This window comes from Sceloporus occidentalis, unplaced genomic scaffold (assembly GCF_023333645.1).
Source record: "Sceloporus occidentalis isolate IW3139 unplaced genomic scaffold, rSceOcc1.0.p SCAF_7, whole genome shotgun sequence".
In the NCBI taxonomy this organism is placed as follows: Eukaryota; Metazoa; Chordata; class Lepidosauria; order Squamata; family Phrynosomatidae; genus Sceloporus; species Sceloporus occidentalis.
The window spans coordinates 92,604,468-92,628,328 of record NW_028316987.1 but is presented as its reverse complement, the minus strand read 5'-3'; the positions used below and the strand labels follow the sequence as shown (position 1 = coordinate 92,628,328).

The window sequence follows — 23,861 nt, the reverse complement described above, 5'->3', positions numbered from 1 at the left end:
TATGTCCTTATACAGTGGATCCTTGTTATACGCTGGCGTTTGGTTCCAAGATCCCCATGTATAACAAAATCCGTGTATGCTCAAGTCCCATTAAATATAATGACATAGCAAAATGGTGTCCCTTATAAAAATGGAAAATCAAGGTTTGATATTTGAAATTTACACTTTTTTTGAACATTTTCAAACCATGTATGCTTGAATCCTTGTATAAAAAATCTGTGTATAAGAAGGGCCGACTGTACATTGTTAAAATATGAATGGGCAAATGAAAATACACACATTAAACAAACAAAATATTTTATTCATATATTATGTAGAGTGGGGAGGAGGGGGGTCCCCAATATCCACATATAGATGTAAAGGGGTTCACAAAGATAAAAAGTTTAGGAATCGCTGTTCTAGTTTACAGTCACTTATGGTGTGTGTGACATCGCCAAATATCCCTAATTTTCAAAATGAGAATTGGGCCTCTGACCAGTTCTGGGTTTTTAAAACCATTTATTGGCAGTCCTAAGTAGATCATTGCCACATGGCTTGGAAATATAACATTGAGATAGTGCAGGAGCAGGCAAGTATTGTGGCTCTCTGGGCTACTTTTCTGTTCCTTGGCCCTATGGCGGCCAAGCGTCCTCTTGGGACCAGAAAAGTGGTCCCTAGAGCCACAACAGCTGTCCACCTTTGCACTACCTCAGTGCCACAGCTGGTCCTGCACAGAAGGCTATATGTCTTGGTTTCAAACTTTTGTATCCTCGGATAACATTCTTTCCATGTGGCTTCTGATTACAAATTAAAAATGTAACAGCAGAGTAGTAAAGGGCAAGATATAAACTAAAACAGAAACAAAAACAAAGACCCTGAAAATAAAACATCAGTTTTGCATATGCATGGGATAGAACAACTACGATGTTTTCCATAAGACTCTCTGGATGGCATCCTATCAGTGTTATGGCCATGGGTAAATATGTCACCAACATGAGCCCCATCCAGTCCTGTGGAGCCATTATTATGTGTTAGAGGAAGTATGTCCCTAGTGACAATGTTGGAGGGGAAGGAATGGAAGCTGTAACCCTGCTACTATGCTATGCTGGCACAACTGTACTGGCATAGATGGTGGCAGAAGAGGGGAAACAGCTGTAGGCACAGCAGTCATGAAGACATTGCAGAAACTGGTTGCTCACACCTGGAAGATTTTAACTGTGGTGCTACATTAGGTGGGTGGAGTGTAAGACAACATCTGTGTAGCTGTGCTGGGTTATCACTTTCATACCCTATACAGCACAGCTTATCAGCAGCATATCACAACTTCCATGTCCATTTAGTGGCTGTGGTGGTGCATGTCCACATCTGGGGGGAAGAGAATCTGTTGACCTGCTCATCAGTGAGTATACTGGAGAACCAAGGGGGGATGTCTGTTCTTTTCTCTGGCTGTGGCTAGATAGTCCCTAGGCAACCTATACTTTTCCTTCGCCCCTAAATGGCCAAAGAAAGAAGCACTGAACAAGGAGGTACTGCATACCTCCTTTGCAATTAATTTGAAAGGACATATGCATGCATAATCCCAGGTCACGTGTGTGTACATCACTAATAAGATTCTGGTCTTTGCCTACCTTTCCTATTTGTGACTAGGAAAAGAGAATCAGCAACCCTAGAGCATGGACAGGATTTCAACCTGAGCCTGCCCCCTTTTCCTGGAGGGAAGCAGTTTTGGGGGCAGGAAAGCAGACTGTGGGTTTATCTACACTGTAGAAATTATGTCATTTGTCACCACCGTAACTGCCATGGCTCCATCTTACAGAATCCTGGGATTTGCAGCTTTGTGAGGCACCCACACTCTTTGGCAGAGAAAGCCTTGTAAATGTACAAATCTTAGGATTCCATAGGATGGAGCTACAGCACTTAAAATGGTGCCAAACTGCATTATTTCTGCAGAATAGATGCATCCCATGCTCTCTCTTTCCCCAATGGCCTTGCTTTCTTTTTTCCTTTGCCCTACAGCACTTAAATGGAGCCATGATGGACCCATCTTCCATCTGCCAATATCTCCGTACCCTTGAGTTTTTATTCTTAGTCATCCATGTTTAATACACAGCACTGTGATTTTAATCTGCAGCCCACAAAACATCAGGAAAAACAGACACATTTTAAAAACTAACAGCAAAACATCAACTTGGGCATTGAGCAGCCCTGTTCTGCTCAGGGTTGTGTGATTTTTCTGTCTAAAGGGGGCGATGCAATGCAAGCTGATTTTTCATCTGAACTCAGATGGAGACAGCAAAGCAAATGAAGCCAGAAATAAACAAGCAAATGCACAATCGGTTAGACTAAAAATTACTGCAATCACTAAACTATTTAAGGAACCTGCATGGAAGGTTTCAAATCAATGTGGCTTTGCCTGACAGCTTGCAACCTCTTACATTTATTTTTGGTGCTAAAGCCCTGGGGATGATTCTACGCCATTTTTGGGAAAAATAATAATAATCCTATAGCAGCAATCAAATGGCTGATGTTAGGCCCTGTTTATCTTGCTTGATGTTTATGATTTAAGCAGATATCATGGTCTCCAGCCCACTGCGCATTTACTGCAGAGAAGGTCCCATTCAGTTTATTAAAAGCATCTATATATTGCCTCCCAGTCCACCAGGGCCCTCAACAGGCAAGAGGCTTTAAAACACTCTAGAGATAAAAAGAAACCCTTTTAAAACAAATTAAAATTCTCTTTTGAGGATTTTTATAAACAATCTAAACATGTTTTGGGTAGGTTTTTCAGGCGATGTGGCTGTGTTATAGAAGAATGTATTCCAGACGTTTCGCTTGCATCTGTGGCTGGCATCTTCAGAGAGGTGAAACATCAGGAATACATTCTTCTAGAACAGGGCCACATAGCCTGAAAACCCCACAAAAAACTATGGATGCTGGCTGTGAAAGTCTTCGACTTCACCATCTAAACATGGTCTTTGAAAATAATTTTGAATCAAGCAATTAAAACAGACAGAGCAATTTCAAACACCAAAGACCATGGGGAGCAACACCATTTTAGCTGCTCACTGCAAACTCAGAACAGATGGAACCAACCTGACTTCCCTTGGCAGGGAGATACAAACTTGGGGTGCTGCTACAGAGAAATCTCTGTTGCATATATCCACCAATCTATTTTTTAAAAATAATATTTGTGCATGAAACAAAATTTGTGTATATGGAACCATCAGAAAGCAAAGCTATCACTATCGTAGCCACCCCTGAAAAAAGGGTTTTTTGGAACAGTTCAGTTTTCAGAATTCTGGATAAAGGAGACTCAGCATATATGTAAAGAAATCTTGTAGCATCTCTGAGACTAACTGAAAGAGTCTACTTCCTCCAATGCAGTGATGATATAGGATACCAGTAATTACATGTTACTGATGAAAGATAATGAATGAAATTATCACTCATCACATTATTTTTCAAAGAAAATGTCATTATGCCCTTGTTACACTGAGATTTCTCTGAAGATGCCAGCCACAGATGCTGGCAAAACATCAGGAATAAACCCTTCTAGAACATGGCCACATAACCCCACAAAAAAAAAAAAAAAAAACCACAAAAAACTATGGATGCCAGCCCTGAAAGCCTTCGACTTCACAGTTGCACTCCTTCCAACATGTTACTTCCAAGCTCTCTAATGAACTTACTAATGAAAGTAACTTTCATTACTTTCAGTCTGGCTCTCAATATGGAGCTGTCCTTAGAATGGCACACTTGGCATGGGAAGATGCAGATGAACTTTTCTATTCACTCACCAAATTCCCTGGGTGTGACTTTGGACAAAGCAACTTCTCTCCTTGCCTAACCTATTTCGAGTGGCTTCTGCAAAGTTACACGACTAACTCCATATACAAACTCAGACAAAACTGTGGAAGGGAGGCAAATATAATGGCATATTTCTTCCCATCAGAGGTACTATTATTATGAGAGGTGAAAGGATAAGACCTATTTGATAGAAATTGCCCTCAAATCCAACAGTTATTTGATTGAATCCAACCATTGTTTGATGGGAAATGCTACTCAGGGCAAATTTCTATTGTGATTTTGGGCAAAGTTCAGATCAAGAAAGATTATGTTATTATTGAGCAATAATAAATAAAACAAATCACAGTGAGCTCTGGATCAAAATCTAGAGTGGCTGAATGAAACACACAGTCAAATTCAGAGGGATAGCCATGGAAACACAAGGCTGTCACATTAACCTGGTAACTATGCTGTCTAGCAAACACAAAGGGATGTATACTGGAGCTAAGCATCACAAGAGGAATGAATGCCCTCAGAGGCTCTCAGAGCTGCAAACCTTCCCACCACCTACTTCTTTTTGTTGCTGTGCACCTTCAAGTCATTTCCAATTTATGGTGACCCTAAGGTGAACCTAACATCTTGGCAAGGTGTGTTCAGAGGGGGTTTGCCTTTGCCTTCCTCTGAGGCTGAGAGTGTGTGGCTTGCTCAAAGCCACCCAGTGGTTTTCCATAGCTGACTGGGAAACTGAATCCTGTTCTCTAGAGTCATAGTCCAATGCTCAAACCACTCCCATCACCTGCTACCCCCTCCTTTTAACTGGAGATATGGTAGAATGAACCTGAGATCTCATGCATAGAAGGCACATGCTTCATCATTAAAATGCGTCCTCTTTCCCACAGCTTGGAAAACCTCCTTTCTTGGAGGATAACACCCAGAATCCCCAACCAGCATCCTCAGCAACCATAGTGGTTGGGGTTTTTGGGAAATGGAGTGCAAAAAAGGTACTGCTCTCTCTGAATGAGGAGCTACAAGGACACTATCAGAGCCTCTGGTCTTCACCCATGCCTGAAAGCCTGGCTGCTCCTTGTGACAAGCTGAGCACTTTTTAAGATTAAAACAACCCTACACACATCCCTGATCAGATTTTTAAAGGCGCCAGCTAAACCTACAATGAAACATATTTGCAAGGCTCTTGAAACAAAGGCAACAGAGGAGTTGCTTCTTTTCCTGTTATGGAAGTGAGACCATCTGTACCCATGAAGTCCGTTATCATGAATATGCTGATGATTCCCAGCTTGATTATTTCTTTAATGAAGCATTCAAGGCCAGATGCCTCTTCATTGAACTAGGACTTGGAAGCTCTGGCCAAAGGGATGCGGGTGAACAGACTGAAGCAGAAGCCAGAGAAGCTAGAGGGAATATCAGCAGGAGATGCTTTTTTGTCTGGGCAGGCATTACTTTGTTTATGGTAGATGAGTGTTATGGTTGTGACCTTATCAAAGCAGCTGGAGAATCTTAAACAGCCCTAGAAATTCCTGCAACTTGGTTTTGAAGCAATTGAAGAGCTTTTTTTCATCTGCATATGACATTGTCTCTATTTTCCCTTCCAGACAAAGCAGACCTTGCTACGCCTATCTGTGCTTCACTATATTCCAAGCTCGATGTCTGTTATAGGACCTACATAGGTGTACCCTTGGAAAAACTAGGAAGCTTCATCTGTTACAGTTTGGAAGGGATGCCCACATCCTACGTGTTCTTCACCAGTTCCTTTGGTGCCCAACTTACCAGGGCTAGTCCTTCTATAAGGCACAGTGAGCTGTAAACCTCAGATGGCATATCTTGAGTGCCATAAAAGAGAAGGAAAATAGTCTTTTAATTTATTGACTGCATTCTTACAGCCATGAAGAGATAGAGATCTTTGTGAGATCTGCTTCTCTAGGTATCAGAATAACTCAACTGGCCTGGCTTAGAAACTATATGAGTGAAAATGCTGGTTTCTGCACAAAAACAACCAGATATGAATTTTGTGCAGAATAAGTTGTGGACTGCGAAGATTCTCGTCAGTCTCACCAGGGTTCTTATCAGGGTTTATGGATACTTGAAAAACATGTTTTTGAACATTTATTTTGGATACTCTTTCTATCTCTACTCTTAGAGGGGCTAACCAAAAAGACTGAGACCATCATGTGTGCATGAAGATGTTCCTCTCACCACCCCACTGATGCTTACAGGAATAGGGGATTGTCTATGCTGGTCAGAATACTCTGGGTTGCTCCTGGAGTATTATGTCCCTGGAGTAGCCCTGGATTCCTTGTTACATTCATGCTCTATAGAGATGCTAGATGGCTGTCTACATGCATGTCCCTCTGTGGCACCTGGCAGTGAATCACTCTCTCTGAGGTCAGAAATGAGATGCTAAACATTGATCACATAGTTGCGCACCTTATTGTGACCTCAGAAAAAGAAATCAGAGCCAGTAGCACAAGGTGACAGAGGATGTGTGTGTAAACATAATTGCCCAGAGGTCACTATGGAGTGCTTTGGATTTTCCTGCAAAATCTGGAGCAAAAGGTGAGTTTTCTTAAATAATCTTAAGGGAGGGATACAGTGGATTCAGTGCAAAACTGGCCTTACATCATGAAGACAGTCCACACTCAAATTGGGAATTTGGTCATGCTTTGTGCAGACAGGTGACTGTCAGAATGGGGGGAAACTGGTGCATTTGGCCTGTGCAGACATGCCCTGACTAGATCAGCAATTACTCCAGAAGAGCTGCATGCAGTTCATGCTCATTATTATGACCATAATATATATAATCTGTATAACAAGGAAGTAGCATGAATGCACAAATGAAGCCACATGTTTGTTGTTCATACTTTGTGTGAACAGCATAATGTTACACAGGAGAGTCATAACTCTTTACAACACACACAGACACACGCGCGCGTCAAAGTAAGACATTTCCACAGGCCTCCATTGGGAAGGTGGGCACATGGTAAAAGAAAATGGCAGGATATGAAATGGAAAAGGATGTCGCCTGTCTTTGTTTTGGTGTCGCTAACTATACACATAGGAAAAACACCAGGAGACCTGTGCGGCCATGTCACCTCTAGGCTGCAAAATCCTGGAAACCAGGGAAAGAATTTATACGTTTGATCTGTTTGCATCTCATGAATGATCCTTTGGTGACCCTGTACAGAGATCCATCTTCTTTTGGTTCATCCTTAGATGAACCTGTTCAGAAATCCATCTTTGGTGGAAACACTGAATAGATGATGTATTGTTTCAGAGCAGACTAGAAGATCCCCTGCCAACACTATAACAGATAAGTGGAAGTTTTTTTAAAAGGCCACATCTATAAGGAAAAGCAATTCTTTTGTGTGCCTTAGATTTTTGAAGGTTGCGCCTAATGCTAATGTCTGGAGTTTCTTTTCTGAAATATACTTGGAACACTGGTGAAAAGCAAGCAAACAAACAAAATCAGGTATCAGATAGAAATTCTGTGAATGACTAGGTTTTTCTAGGGTGAAAATGCACTGAAACATATCAGTTGGCAATAGAATTTCTGTCCCATTTGCATTCAAATTAGGGCTACTTCTACAGCTGCTGCCACAGTACAGAAATAAAGCAGGTTGATGCCACTTCAACTGCCATGACTCAATGCTATCAAATTCTGGGATCTGTGGTTTTGTGAGATATTTAGCCTTCTCTGCCAGAGTGCTCTGGTGCCGCACCAAACTACAAATCCCAGAATTCCAGAGAATTGAGCCATGGCAGTTAAAGTGGTGTCAGACCGCTTTATTTCTGCAATGTGAAATACCACTCAATATTATTTCACATTCACTGACAATAAGTATGAGGAGTGGGAATGTGAGACAAGGCTGTTGAAAAATTAATTGTGGAACCTATATGGTGGGAAAGAACATGGATCCCTCATGATGCTCTCTTTCTGATAAACAGCACAAATACGGCTTCTCAAGAAAAGGTTCGAAGCCAAGGAACTGACTGGCTGTCCCTACTGACCAGCTGGTCTTATTTTTGGGACGGCTGTGTTTCTGTCTCCATTTCAAGCATTTTAGTGTCTCATTGTTTTTATCAAAGGCTGCTCTTAGTCATCTTGAAAGTATTCAAATGAGAAGATGGGAATTAAAAAAGGGACATAACTAAAAGGCATAAACAAACAAACAAACAAACAAATCTGTTTGGATGGAACCAGGGATGCCTCTGTATGCTCTGCTCTCATGTTCCTACAGTAAATGTAAACAAGAATTGCCCAGCTGGGCAGAATTCTGTTCAACATTCTGTAGTTCATTTCCTATGATGTAGAAGAAGGACAATAAAGAAGGTTTTTCCTATATTGTTAATTTATTGAGGTGGGGCGAGCAATGGCTATGACTTCCTAGCACACGTAACCTATATGCACATTCAGCAAGAGAGGAATGTGGCAGACATGGCAGCAGCCGGAGAGTTACTGGAAGTGTTTCAGGACAATACAGTGAATAGAAAATGTCACTGGCTCCCATTTGGAATTCTTGGAGAATCCTTGAAATCATGTTCTGTGAATGGAGCTGAGCTGGATAGCCCTTGTGGTCTCTTCCAACTCTATGATTCCATGATTCTATGAAAACTTGCCAAGGAAACCCTGTGGTAAGTTCATCTTAGGGCCACCATAAGTTGGAATTGACTTGAAGGCACACAACAACAAGCTTTCTTCCCAGTTTCCTACTAGAAAGTGCCAGGGATCAAACCTGTAACTTGGGTAGGTCTATCCCTATCCCTTTCTAATTGTCTCTTCCTCCAGTGTAAGAAATCTGCAACAACACAGGCCTTGATTCACTGTGGACAAATGAGTGTTCACCAGCATAAAACCTTCTACAACCATACTAAGTATTGTCAGTGTATCAGTCCTCCCCACCTTTGTGGAAAATGGGTTCAAAGAAAGACACACATACTAGAGGGAATCACCATCACAACAAATGATAACATTGATAATGCTCATCAAGGTGTGAAGGAAGCTAGAGTTGTAGGAGTCTGGATGTGACCACCACAACAAGCAACAAATGGAAATAGGACAATGCTTGCAATATTCTCATCTGTGGTAGATCCTCTCCTACTATAGACAAAACTTCGTTTGAAGCCAAGACCCCAACCTGAACCTAATCTGAGAGTTTACAAGGCCATCGTGGAAACTCTAGCCCCACTGCCACCTTGTAGGGACCAACAAAGGTATCATCTGACAAGATCTGCCAATGGCTCCAGATCAGGCTCATAAAAACTGGGATTCACATCCCAATTTTACCACAGAAAATGTCCCAATCCTGTCATGGTAGCCTCTGAGTGCCTCAAAATGTAGTTGACAATAGCCAGCCAAGATACTTGTTGAATGGCTCTGGACCTTCCTGTCTAAGAAACCTGACCTCTTTGACTTCTTCTCGCATCATGTCCTGTTGTCAGACACCATCTGGCCAAGATGGAGAAGGATGGGATCTGACAGCATTTTTAAATCACTTGTTGGGAAACATCTGGAGCAAAGGCAGCCAAGAGTTTTCTGGTAAGACCCTACACTGGGATGGAAAGTCTCCCGTTGTTAATGGACTACTACATACACCATACCTCACATTTAGCTTGGCTGGGTAGACCTGATGGCAACTGCAGTCCAGAACATCTGGAGAGGCACACATTCTCCAGCCAAGTCTTTGCCTTTCTGCAAAGCTGCATATCCCAAGTTATTTTCTAGATCTGCATGCTCCACTCTGTAACTATCTTATCTCTGTTTGCCCAGACTTTGGCTGGCAACAGCAAGGTAAAGAAACCTATAAGATTAGTAGGTTAGTGATCAGGCTGCATCTATACAGTGGCATGTGGCCAATTTAGCCGTGGACCATTAAATCAGGTATGAAAGGAGAGCCCTCTTCTGGAACCAACCAGCACAGTTACTTTGAACTGGATGTGTTGCATCAAATCATGCAACCCATATTGATTGTATGAGACCTTGGTTTACTCTTGGGAACAGTGCCATCAACAGAGAGGCTGAATGTCAGTTATATTGATTCAACATGTCAGACATTCAAACTGTCTGGCAGCAGTCTTAGACGAATGGCTCAGGGTAAGCTTGTTGCTATGGGCACTTCATGAATATCTCTTCACAACAGGTAGTATCATTGAACTGAAAATGCCAGATCATTGTACACTTCTAACATGAATGCAGTACTATAGGCTGTTGGCCAAACCAAGAGATAGTCCCATTTTCTTGCAACCGGTGGCTATTACTCATGGTTTGCAGTAGCTTTTCTCTACGTTTACATTTTCCTTGTCAACACCTTATGCATTCCACTCCTTGTTCTTCCAGTTAAAACCACCTCTGGAATCCCACAATTCAGTGCAATTGTGCTTTTCTAAACTCTACTTTTCAATTACAGTTTGAAAGATAACTCACATAATCGATGTAATATGTGCTTGGTGTTTGCAATAGACATTGCGTCTGACTACAGTTTGGGTTCCATTTACAACATAAAGATAAAAATGGGGAAAATTCAAACTCCCAAGCCACATGTTTACTTTTTCCTATGTGTATGTCAGAGCTCAAAACCAAGTATGACTCTTTCAATACTCCTAGGTTATACTTACAAGTAAATGCTTGATTCGTTGCCTCCAATATCAGGTGACTGAAGTTTCTGAACCAAGATGATGATGATGCCAACAAAAAGCAAAAAGTTGATCTGGGAAGAGGAGGAAACAAAGACAAAGGGTCAGTGAATTGTCTGGAATGGCTATGATCACTCAGATGGCAATAACCACACAAGTGGCTTGAATCTAAACTTGGAAGGAAGATATAACAAATACCTGGAATGTGTCACCTTTTGTGATAATGAGGGCATAACATTCTCACCATTTTAATGGTAAAATCAAGGTGGAGGGTTTTCCTTTTCCAATTTTCCAAAAATATTATTTATAAGGTCTGGAGGAGATTTGGGTAAATTTCCCATTTTATTTATTTATTTATTTATTTATTTATTTATTTATTTATTTATTTATCAATTTAAAATTAAAATTAAAGTAAAAACTTACTAACATGCTACTCCCAGGTGCTATTCTTTTTTTAAAAAACACAACACTATTTTTTAAAGCATGCATTCCCATTTCAAAACTCTGGGTGATGTGTCCTCTATGATACAACCTCTGGAAAAACAACATTCTGTACCTAGAAAATGAAAATATTCTTCCTGAGATTTTTAAATTATGTCAAGTAAGAACCTTTTCACAGTTTATATTGTGCTTTGTTTCTGCTACCACAGATGCTGCATGTTTACATGATCTTAAAGCATGCATTTTAATATACATTCTGAAGTGCAAAATCTGAAGGTTAGCCACACTGAGATTTAATCATTAGTTTGGGAGGTGACCACAGTGCTGATTCACTTTAACATGTAAACTGCCAAAATCTTCAGATCTCCTTAATCCCACCTACTAACAAGACTTCTCAAGGCAGCTTATTTTAAAAGAACATAGAAAGGTAAAGGCTAACATGGAGTGTGGAAATATGTAAGTGCATTTTTCTCCAGTTTTCTGATATCCCATCCGCAACTTTGCTTCTGAATCCCTTGGTCATAGATTTCAATGTTAATATTTGCTGGGAACTTAAGGAAATGTTTCCCTCGCCAGTGGCTTCCAAATGGTCTAAACTTTAAAATAGAGTTCTTCAAGTTGCTAAACCCTATCCTCATAATAGGTTGAACATCTTGGAGAGATCCTTTAAAGTTCAGATGAAAACTCAGAGCAGAGTTTGGCTGATGTGGAAACCACTGCCATTACTGTCTTGTCTTACCACCATGTGCATCCAGAAGTGCATCCAGAAACAAATAAAGTGATCCTATTATTAAAGTGATCCTATTATTATTATTATTATTATTATTATTATTATTATTATTATTATTATTATTATCCTAGCAAAAAAGGAGAAATGTCCTTTTCTATCTTTGGCTGAAGCCTAAAATGAAATCTTTAAATCAGACATATCTCTGAGTGCAAACGAATGCAGTTTAATAGTCATTTTCATTCACGTTTATCTCTGCTATACATGGGGAAAACAACCACAGACCTGTGTACATGGATCAGGAACCATAAGTCCGCCAGCTTAAGCAAGAAGCTAGAGCAACCAGTGGCCAAGCATTTCAGCTTGGAACATCACAGCCTGTTTGATTTGTGCCAGAAATCCCAGCATTCCATAGCACTGAGCCTTGGTAGCTAAAGTGGTGTTAAGATGGATTAATTCTGCAGTGCAGATGAGCCTAGGTTTCGAGCTTTAGCTTAGAAGTCTCAGGGTCTTGGATGATCCTTTATAGAAAGCCCTAAACTGTGTACTGTATCAGTTCTTCTGGATGTTTTGATAGTGGAAATGAGCAGATGCAGCAAGCTCTTGGGTTCTGTTATCTAATATCGGTTATCTAAGGCATGCTGATTGATGCTCAGCTATGGCTCATACCCAGGGAATCCTTTCTCCTCTGTGGCTTACCATTATTGATGCAACCACGGGGCCTTTGATCACCCACCACAAGGCTGTGTTGCCATTAATGTCCCAGCAGCTGATGCCCATATGGAAGGAAAGAGGCAGGGAATGAAAGAGAGAAAGGAGAAAGATTAAGCTCCCAAATGAAAACAAACATCTCTGCTCTTAAAATGATGACTAATATCATTCATGTTTAATATGTATTTGGCATGATAGTAATTTTTTTATATCAAAAAGAGCATCTATCCTGAAATGTCTTGTTTCTCCAGTCTCTGCAACCAGAGGCATCTGCTGAATCCAACTGATCTGCTTTGGGTTTTAGTCCATATTGTAAAGGAGATACCCACAGCAGTGGATCCTAGCCTTGAAACAGGTGCAGCATCATAGACAGCTCCATTAAAGGAGTTTTCTCTTGGCAGTGAATCCTATTCTCAACACATGAACTGAAATGGGGGCCTCCATGTAATACTGGCTGCAACAGCTTAATAGAGATACATAAGTCCACGTTTTGTTTCAGATCAGTGTTGCATTTTCATTTTTAAAATAAAAACACAGAAGTTCCCAAAACCTTACGCAAATTTGATGTGTGAGAAACTGAAACTAATGGATGGGGATGAGCAAAAGTTTCATCCCAGTTGTTTTTTGAGCAGAATCAATATAAATTCCACTGTGAAAGAAAGCCAAACTGACACATTTGTCATCCCTACTGCTGAACTTAGTATTTGAGAGCTGAGGCACTTTCCTTCCTTAAGAAGTAACAAGTTCCCAAGGGGAAGCATCAAGCCTGTATTCCATTTTTGAGGAAAGAGGATCAGAGTGTTTTATGATGCAAAAACAAACTGAACACACAAACACCCAGAGAGTTAGTGTTCCTCTTCTAAGCAGCAGTAGCCTTCCCTGACCAAATCTTATCTCCTTTGGTCTCAGCTAGAAAACTTCACAGCTTATAACAGAAAAGACCATGAGTGCATCTATACTGTAGAAATTATGCCATTTGACACCATGCTGTAGCTCCATCGTATGGATTGCTGGAATTTGTAGTTTTACAAGGTCTTTAGCCTTCTCTGACAAAAACTGCAGGGGCCTCACAAAACTACAAACTACAAATCCCAGGATTCTGTGGATGTTAAAGTGGTTTCAAACTGCATTATTTTTACAGGAAGATTCACCCCAGGGTTTCCAAAGCAGTGTAGAAAGAAAGAACACTCATGAAAACTAGTATGTCAAAACAGTTTGACCAAGCAATCAAAAAGAATATTATGTGGAAACACAGCTTCAAGCACAACTGGGACAAGCACAAACCAATTTCCCATAGCCAAGACAGAACAAGAATGCTTTTCTTGCAACTTGCTGGATGAAATCAGAAAGGGAGTCAACCAACCTTCCTGTAGAATGGCATGTCAAGGCTTTAGTGCCACTGTTGAAAAGACCCTGATACTTCTGGCCTCAGTCATGGGTCCAAAGAAGATAATGTTGACTTGTGCCAGCCACCACTTGGGCACTGGCTGGGACAAGGGAAATTTCACTAAGTGGGAGGCTCTGGTTATTGTTGTTGTGTGCTTTCAAGACATTTCTGACTTATGGCAAACCTAAGGCAACCCTAGGACAATCCTATCATGGGGTTTTCTTGGCCAGATTTGTTCAGAGGAGGTTTGTCATTATCCTCCCCTGAGGCTGAGAGCATGTGACTTGCCTAAGGTCACCTAGTGAGTTTCATGGCCAAGTGGGGAATTGAACCCTGGCCTACAGAGTTGTAGTCCAACACTCAGACCACTATGCCAATACTTTAATTTGGAGCCCATCCAAATATGAATAAAAGTGGCCAGGTCTTTGGAGGATGCTTCAGATAATAAGAAGGATCTAGACAAGTATTACCCAGGGATACATACCCAACATCATCGAAGTGAAGTCGAAGGACAGCCCAGACAGTGACGCAAATGGTGGGCGTTCCTGAGAAATCAAGGAAGAGGATGGTATTTGACAGATTTTCTTACAGTGGTGCTTCTGAAGTGTTGATGGGACTTAAGCTCACATTTGTCTGCCAGTTTGATGCACCCAGTCTTAGTGATCAATGAATGCAACTGATTTCAGTCCAAGTAATGCAAGATTATACCAAGTAATGCACGATGAGTGTAGGATTCTACATGGCAAAGACACCGATTTTTACTGGGGTCTTTGTCCCATCCAAAGTCTTATCTGAGCATTGACCCATACGTACAATTTGCATTACATAAGGGGGAGAGTGGAAACACTGTCTATATTCTTTCGGTTTCATAGGACTTTATCACACTAAGTTCATAAGGCACTCAGGTAGCATTTGTGTAGAAAATGCAAACATTCTGGATTGGAGACAGTAACTATCACACAGCTCTTCAAAAGTGTGATGGTGCTGTTAATATAAATGCATGTTTTTGAGGCTTCTATAGACATTTGCCCCCCAAAGGCCCCGGCGTCAATCTGCGGCAGGACCGGGCTGGGGCCGGTCCCAAGGCCTCGCTAGGCCGCATCCGGCCCACGGGCCGCAGGTTGCCCACCCCTGCCCTAGATCCAGGGAAGGATCTTGATGGAGAGTACAAGTATATGGTGAGTGATAGGAAACCAAAGGTTAGATCAACCTGGAGAGGGTTCAGTCACACAAACCATGGGTCCCTTTAGCACCATGCTCAAGTGCGTATAATCTAAGGAAGAAATGCTCAGAAAGAAGCTTACCCCATCCAATAATGGTATACCAGTAGAAGTATCTCCTTTCTGGAAAGAAGGTTTCTACTAATAAGGTGAAGAGGTACAGTCCCTCAATGAAGAGCCAGAAATAGTTGGACATCACACAGTAGTGGAAAAAGACCATCACTGCTTTGCATTCCACCTGCAGAAGACAAACACAAATGTCAACATTTTGCTCTGTAAGGTGGTTGTCGACAAGAATTCAGGTCAGACATGCTGAAATGCCTAAATATGGAAGAATATTACTACACTGAGTCCTCCACATTTGCTGGTGTTAGGGATCCCCATGAAAGTGGGAAAAACGCAAATAAATAAAGCCACCTTTTTTTTTGTTACCTGAGAGAACATCTCTCTAGGAATGTCTAGACCCTCAAGTGTAACTCTATAGTCAACAACTGCCAGACACTGAGCACAGAATCATGCTGGAGGACTTACAAATGCCAAGAGAAGTGTTTTCTCTAGGAATCTCTAGGACGGTCCTCCAGTGTGACTCTGTTTATGTTGACCACAAACAGATCTGCAGGAGGACCTAGAACATATTAAACAAATCTGCAAATAATCAGTTCTGCAAAAGTCACAGCCACAAATGTTGAGAGCTAATAAGAACAACAACAGCACCAGCAACAACAACAACATAAAGAACAAATGTAGAAGACGCAATTATGCTTTTTTTAACGTTAAAAAGTATTGTGGAGTAGGGAGGGAACATTGCAAAAGCTGCTTAGAGAGTTCCATTCCAAGCAATTTCAGACATCAGGAGGCATTTGATGAAATCTTTAAGCTGGCAGGAAGCTTACTGCTTTCGAGTGGAGGCTGAGAGCAAGAACACAATGGCTGCTAATTGGCAGACTGAAGTCTCCCAGGCTTTTCGTGAATTCAAGAAAAGGACCCAGCTGTGAGCATATGCCTATGTGTGTACAGAGCAATTCCAAAGAAGGCTTTTGAATAAGAATGCAAGGGGAAAAAATAAATACATGGTAAATTGCTAAGCAGCTCATAGAAGGCTGCGCCACACTAGGTGACCTGGAAAACTTAAGACCTATGAATTTTGTGGAATTCGTTGTCACATGGTAGCAAAAATGGACCAAGTGAGAATAAGTGTCCCTATACCAAGAAATCTCCAGTGGGTATGCCCAGCTGAATCCCTGTGGCATATCACACACCAATTGTACCAAGTATGTAATTAAATGCACAATCTGCACAATTAAGTGGCTGCTTCCTTCCCTCATTAGCACCACTTCTCTTTTTTTCCACTCAATGATCTAATATTCATAAAAAATCTTTTGCTGCATTGGGACAAAAGGACTAGAATTCTGTTGCTGATAGATGCATGTATTATTCAAGTCATTCCCTACTTACAGCAACACTAAGGTGAACTTATCATGGGGTTTTCTCAGCAAGATTTGTTCAGAGGTGGTTTGCCATTGCCTTCCTCTGAGGCTGAGAGCATGTGACTTGCCCCAGGTCATCCAGTGAGTTTTATGGCCAAGCTGGGAATTAAACCGTGGTCGCCAGTCATAGTCCAATGCTCAAACCACTACACCACGCTGACTGCTCCTGTTATTCCTCTGCATGGCACTGTGGAAGCAGGTATTTAGTAGCTCCTTGTGCAACAACCCTTTCCAAAGGCATACATGTCACCTACCAGAGTGTACCTCCACAGCCATTTAATAATAATAAATAAAATATTTATTTATAGCCCGCCTTTCCTCAGATCAAGGCGGGTTACAGAAAGTGCCATTACAAGATAAAAACACAGCAAATATACATTAAAATAGCAATCACCAAATACAATCAATACAACCAACAATATAACAATATCTAGCTAGCTTAGAATGTACAACAACAGTAACAGTGAGAGCGGGAAGAGGGGAGGCTAACAAGGGAACAATTAGGGGAAGGCTTGTTGGAACAGGAAGGTTTTTAACTCTTTCCTGAACCGATCAAGGGAGGTGGCCGAGCGGAGCTCACCGGGAAGCGAGTTCCAGAGCTGAGGGGCCGAGATGGTAAAGGCCCTATGTGATGTTGTGGCATATTTCGAGTCTGGAACTCTCAGCAAATGCTTCCTGGCCGATCTGAGTGTGCGAGGCGGATTATATGGGGAGAGGCGGTTCTCCAAGTACCCTGGGCCCAAGCCATTTAGGGCTTTATAGGTAATAACCAACACCTTGTATTGAGCTCGGAAGCGAATAGGCATTTAGTTGTTGGATGGGAGACACCCAGGCAACATCCAGATGCATTTCCTCAGACAGAAGCCCTCAAATACATCCTCCTCTTGGAACCTCAGGAGATCCAGATCATACTTTCCTTGTGCTTCCAGATCCAAAAACACATTGGGATACTTCTTGAGTGTCCCTGTCCTTCTCCCATCACTAAATATCAATGGGGTGGGCATTCCAGCAGATGTCTGTGTATGTTTGGGGGGAAGCAAGGAGAGGCTTGGTCATGCTTTATGCCTAAAGCTTCATGGTTTAAGTATTGGACTGCAACTTGGAAGACCAGGGTTCAATTCCCAGCTCAGCTATGGAACCCACTGTGTGACCTTCGGCAAGCCATACTCTCTCAGCCTCAGGGGAAGGCCACAGCAAACCTCCTCTGAACAAATCTTGCCAAGAAAACCCCATGATAGCTTCTATATAGGGCCGCTGTAAGTCGGAAATGACTTGAACACATACAACAACAACAACAACAACAACAACAACAACAACGCTTCACCAAGCCAGTGTGAGATTGTGCCCTTTACTAAAATGACAAATACATGAAGAGTAAAATGATAGGTATCTTTCCAGCATCCCTCCTTTTACTAGCAAATTCAGAGGATAACTGGAAAAGGCACTTTAAACTTTTTAAACATTAAACTGGGAGAGATTTTTTTAAAAATTGCATTTTAAATTGCAATTTAGGTAAAACAAGCATTTGGCATGTTTTACCTAAAGAGCACCTAATTTTTCCCCAATTGCAACAGAAGAGGCTTCTTAAGAAATTCAGGGCTCATTCACATTATGAAATAACCTGGTGTGGAAACTGAGTTATTTCCAGGTTGTTCATATATGCACTGAGTGCACTCAGTGCAGTTTTTGCAGGGGCTGGCAAAAAAAACCCCACTTATAGAATCATAGAATTGTAGAGTTGGAAGAGACCACAAGGGCCACCCAGTCCAACCCCTGCCATGCAGGAACTCTCAATCAAAGCAACCCCGACAGTAAATTGCAGGTCCAGGGTTGGGGGGAGGGATCTAAATCAAGTAATTAAAAGGGAGATATACAGAAATTATTTTTATGCTTTGGCAGTGCTAAGTCAGTTCAAGCCCCTGGGCCTGCTATTTGCATTTTAACAACTCCCAACCTCTGTTCACTCCAGTAGGCCAAGTGATATGAGCATGTTTAAATCCCCACTCCACTGTTTATTGCACTAGTAACAGCTATTTTTTCCTCTTTTCCTCCCAGAAAGTGATGACTGTTTCTGGCCTGCTTTACCGTTGAGACAAAACAATGGTTGCTATCTTGTTCAGTGTATAGGATTCCATCCTTAATGAAGACGGATATGGCTCGGAGGATGAAGGAAACAAAGAGGTTCATGTGAATAAAGTTCCGGGTACAGTGCAGTTTCCTGGAAAGAAGGAAAAGACAGCAAGAAGTAAAGATTGCATCCTATTTACAGACCATTTCCCTTATGTTCTTCTATGTAGGTCTTCCCAATCTTGGTTTTCTTCTTCCACATGTTTCAGACTATAATATTCATCAACCCTGACCAAGATGACTGGCAGTCAGGGATAATGGGAGTTGCAGGACAAGGTCCAAATGGATTAGGTCCAATCTTTCTGACAGACCTTATGAAGCTGCCAATACTCAAAGATCATCAGAAGCTGCCAATACTCAAAGATCATTTCTGTCTTCACTAGTATTGTTGGTGGGGACACAAGTAGGGCCTTCTCAGCGGTTGCACCTTGGCTTTGGGACTCCCTTCCTAAGAAAGCTAGAATGATTCCCTCCTTGCAGTCTTTTTGTTGAAAGTGAAGATGTTTATATTCAAATACACTTTTAGAACTGAATGCTTTTGATGAAAGAGCTTGGAAGAGAGTGCTGTATTGTTCTAAACTGTCCTGTTTTAACTGCTTTTTACCCCTTTAAAGTCTTTGTTTTAAATTGTTTTGATATCAGTAATACAGCTTGAGTCTCCCTTATCTAAAATGCTTGGGACCAGGAATGTTTTGAATTTCTGAGTTATAGGGATTTCAGAATATTTGCATATACATATGAGATCTTGGAAAAGGGATCCAAGTCTAAACATAAAATTAATTTACAATTTCTATACAGTATGGTGTCATGGTTTACGTATTGGACTATGACTCTGGGAGACCTGGATTCATTTCCCAGTTTGGCCATGAGACTCACTGGGTGACTTTGGGCAAGTTACATGCTCTCAGCCTCAGGGGAAGTAATAGCAAAACTTCTCTGAACAAATCATGCCAGGAAAATCCCATGATAGGATCACCTTAGGGTCTCCATAAGTCAGAAACAACAAAACTACACCTTATACACATAGACTAAAAGGAAATGTATATGCATTACAGTTGTCTCTTTGTATCCACAGGGAACCCATTCTGGTCTACTCCTCCCGCAGATAACAGAAAAACAAAGGACCTCAAGTCGCATTGTTTCCTATGGTACATGGCCCCTTGTGCAGCTGTATGCACACGCATCCATTAAAATCAACAGGGCTTGCCATCTGCGGAAGCTCAAATCTGCAGATGACAAGACTGTGGATAAGAATAGCCCACTGTGTTTTTTAATAATTTTGTGCAGGAAACCAATTTTGTGTACATTGAACCATCAGAAAGCAAAGGTATCAATATCTCAGCCTTCCCTGAAAACAATTTTGCATTTTGGAATATTTCAAATTGCAGAATTCCACATAAGGGAGATCCAACCTGTACAGGCGGCTCTTCGTATCCATGGGGGTTTCATTCCTTAACACCCCCCCCCCCCCCGGATAGCAAATAGCATGGGACTTAGTCCCATTCTTCCCAATGGCAGTGCAACATGCATGTGACAGCGCTGGAATGGCAGGCCATCCACAGATGCTCCAATCTGTAGATGGCAAGCCCGCAGTTGGTAAAGGCTTGACTGTAGTTTAAATCTATTTTAATGTTCATTATTTGCATGTTTACAACTATATTGTTAATTTAATTTGTAAACTGCTTTGAGTCCCATTCTTGGAGAATGATACGTTATAAATACAAATAAATAACAATCATATCTCTGTTGCTACAAACTGAATTCAACGTGCAAAAGCAATTAGCACTCAATTATCCCAGCAGGGGTATAGGAGGGGAAGGAGTGCAATCTTGTACTTCCCAACTGACTCAGGCAAAAGCAAACTGACACAGCCTCACCAACTTATGCACGCTTCCTCATTAATAACATTAGCCATCTTGACCAAACTCTGCTGTTATTTGGCTACATATGTTCCAGTTTTCAATCTGGGTAAAGTTGGAGAGTATGACATGCCTCCATGTCTCCAATCAAGTTTCCCGCATTTGGGGAAATTGCAAAGGTCAGCACACACGGAGTGCAATGGATGAGTTTGAGGCAATATATATGTTGCAGAAAGTGCAGCTTTCCAAACTCTTCTGGGGGGCTAACATGGATTCCCTATCCTCCCTCCCAACCCTGCCCTATCAGAAGCAATGCTTTTGTCAGCATAGTCTCTCATTTCACATGGCAGAACAGTCTGGAGATACTCAGGAGTTAGAATGTGGAGCAACATAGTGGTCCGAATGCATGAATTTTGAATTCTGGGTGGCTTGAAAGTATCTGGTGGCTCTCAAAATTTAACTTGTTGAGTTATACACTGGCTTGTTTTGATTTCGTGGTCCTCACCTGGCCACACACCATTGCCCACTAATGCAAACTTACCTGAAACGGCACAAGATCACCATAGCAGTGGTGAGTGAAACCAGGGACGTGCTGTAACCAACTGTGTAGAGAGCTTTTACTGAGAGGTAGTAGTAATCCTGAAAAATAAACCACAATATGGTCATGGTTATGGAGGAGAAACATGGCAGAGCACCTGCTTCCCCCCCTACCCCAGAACAACATTCTTCTCTATTCCTTTCATACATATCTTTGAAACCAGGACAAAAGAGGACAGAAGAGACATAATTATGTATGCCTCTCCTTGTGAGGGTTGCCAGTCGTTTCGTGTTTCATGTACAGAAATGAGAAACCTTTAAAAAAATCTTTGCCTACCAGAATTTTTTGCATGTTCCCTTTGAGAGCAAAGTAGAACCCCTGTATCTGCAGGACTGGTAACTGTGGTTTCACTTACCTGCATCTGGGAAAATAAAGTCTCTCTAGGCATCTGGAGGTCCTCCAGCATGACTTTATGGACAACCTCTGTCAGAAGCTGACCATAGAGTTGAGTTGGAGGACCTCCAGATGTCTAGAGAGACCTCTCTAGACACCTGGAGGTCCTCCAGTGCAACTCTATTATCAATATCTACCAGAAATAGAGCCTTCTCTGCTAACCATGGTTGCCAGAAAAACCACCTTGTCCCTTCCAGATCCATGCCACCTTTAAAATCACCTGAAGAGGTCTTACTGATCATGCCACGCTCTCCTGAGGTCTGCTTGGTGGTTACTTTAAGCAGGTCATTCAGTGTGGTGGCACCTATCACACAGAATGGTCTTTCATGAGAACTTCAACCTAATCCAAATGCCCTTATTTTTCAGTGCATGTTGAAAACATACTTATTTTAGCACACACTGTTTACTCCAAGATGAAGTCTGTCATGGATCTCACACAGAACCTATGCTAAGTTGCATATTGTGCATTTGTATATTCTGTACCATTTAGTTTTATAAACCATCAGGAAAACTGAAACATATATAAATATTTGTAAATAAATAAAATCTACAGAAGGTTGGACACGTTGCATGGGAAATTTTTGCACTTAATGCCGCCATACTGAGTCAACCTAGTGATAAATCTAATGGATTCAATCACTCTCTTCTAGTCGAAATAAAGACATCAAGCCTGGTTAAAACCAACCAATCGCAGCTCATGGAATGCAATAGGGACCTATAGGGAAAAGGATATAACCTATAGGTTTGTCTGTTAAAGAGCTAGGGGCAGGTTTAACAGCATTCATTTAAATATGCATTATACACAAATGTTCATGAAGACTTTTTACAATGTACATAGTAATGCAGAAAAAGGACTAACGGACAATCATGAACTGTAAAAAGGACGGAAACAGACTGATCTTTAGTTCTAGCCTACCTGGTTGTAATCAGATAAGTTTTCATTCTCAATAAATCCACAGGCATCATAGTAATGGGGGAAAGGTTCTGACCAGCCTTTCTCAGTGCAGTTCCTGCTGACCTTGAAACCTGGTATGGCACCTGGGAGGTAAAACAAACACAGGGCATCTTTGGAGAAAGGATCCACAAGGGGATGCAAAAGGTCACGCAAAAGTCCCTAGGCTCTTGGCTCCAGATGAAATATTGCAGAGTTCTGGAAAAAAAACACATCCCTACTATTTATAATGACTTTCTTCCAAGGTCTAGTTGCTGATACAGCTGCTTCTGCTGGCAAGGCAGCAGCCATGAATACTGCTGATCTGCAGCCTTATTGCAAAGTTCTTCCAAGTTGTGAAAAGCATTTAAGGAGAAAGACTGGACAGGAGTTGGAGACAGAAGGGACCATACCATTGACTCTTACACAATTTCCTTGAAGAACATCAAGTGATCCTGGCTTCCCAAGAATGGTGAAATATGGAGGCAACAGTGTCAACCACTTAAGTTCATAAATATTATTAATGTTAAGGTCAAATTGCTCTGTATCTCCATCAACATGGTTCAAAATCAACAAGATTGATCTGAATTCCTTAGCACTTAGAACAGGGGTTGTGAACCAGCGGTCCATGGACTCCCAGTGGGTTTGCAAATGACCTTCATAGGGTCCGTGAACTGGGTACAAGGATTTTTCTGCTTTGATTTTCTTCCTATTACTTGAAAAGTATATTTCTGTATAGTTTCGTGGGGAAGGGGTTCATAACTTTAATCAGATTCTCCAACCTGTGACCCAAAGAAGGTTAAGAACCACCGATTTAGATACAGCGATGTAGCCATGTTAGTCTCTTGCAAAATAAAAAAGAGGAAAGGAGGGAGAGAGAAAAAACAAATGTGGCAGGACCTTTAAGACTAAATGGTTTTTATTATAGCATGAGATTTTGTGGATATACTGTAAACCCACTTCTTATTAATTTACACTTTTATAGTATTGTTTTAACTTTGTTATAGTAATGCTTTATTAATTCTTTAATCTTGTTCATTGTTTTAGATTGTGCACCGTAGGCAGGCTTTTGTTTCTATTTTGGATTGTGGTTTTCTCTCCTCTGCAAAGCGCCATGTAAAGCCTATGACGCTATACAAATAAACGTAACAACAACAACTTCTTTGGCTGTAGTACCAAGTAACATTAAGGCCTCAGATGTAAAACAGATTTATACAAGGTTTGCATCCCCTTATGGCCATGGACCTTGGGCAAGACCCACTCTCTCAGCCTCAGAGGAAGGCAAAGACGGCACCCCATCAGAACAAATCTGGCCAAGAAAGCCCTGTGATAGCCTTAGGGTTGCTCTAAGTCGGGAATTACCTGAAGGCACTATTGTAGAAATATTTTGATAAGTAAAGAGATGGTAAGTTAATACTTCAGACAGAAAAAATTAGCTGGCTACAGAAAGGTTTTGGCATCCCTTTCCCCACAGGCTCGCTTTCATTAAAAGAAAAAAAGTTGGAGCAGAGTTACATAGACCTGGATGTAAGATGTCATTTGGCTTTGAATGCCCTTGCAAACCAGAAGA

The 23,861-nt window shown here is 41.4% G+C and overlaps 1 protein-coding gene across 10 annotated transcripts in view; it reads right to left on the bottom strand.

Moving 5' to 3' along the window:
• The window catches only part of LOC149310106 (pituitary adenylate cyclase-activating polypeptide type I receptor-like), a 130,281-nt gene that overhangs the window by 17,875 nt on the left and 88,545 nt on the right, over positions 1-23,861 (bottom strand). For all 10 annotated transcript variants that reach the window (XM_089533710.1, XM_089533708.1, XM_089533707.1 and 7 more), the window contains 7 exons: positions 22,277-22,398; positions 20,911-21,008; positions 18,469-18,601; positions 14,981-15,134; positions 14,161-14,221; positions 12,278-12,347; positions 10,393-10,484 (listed from right to left, as the gene is read on the bottom strand). In XM_089533710.1, the coding sequence (XP_089389836.1) occupies positions 10,393-10,484; positions 12,278-12,347; positions 14,161-14,221; positions 14,981-15,134; positions 18,469-18,601; positions 20,911-21,008; positions 22,277-22,398 (730 nt within the window). The remainder of the gene's footprint in view (positions 1-10,392; positions 10,485-12,277; positions 12,348-14,160; positions 14,222-14,980; positions 15,135-18,468; positions 18,602-20,910; positions 21,009-22,276; positions 22,399-23,861) is intronic.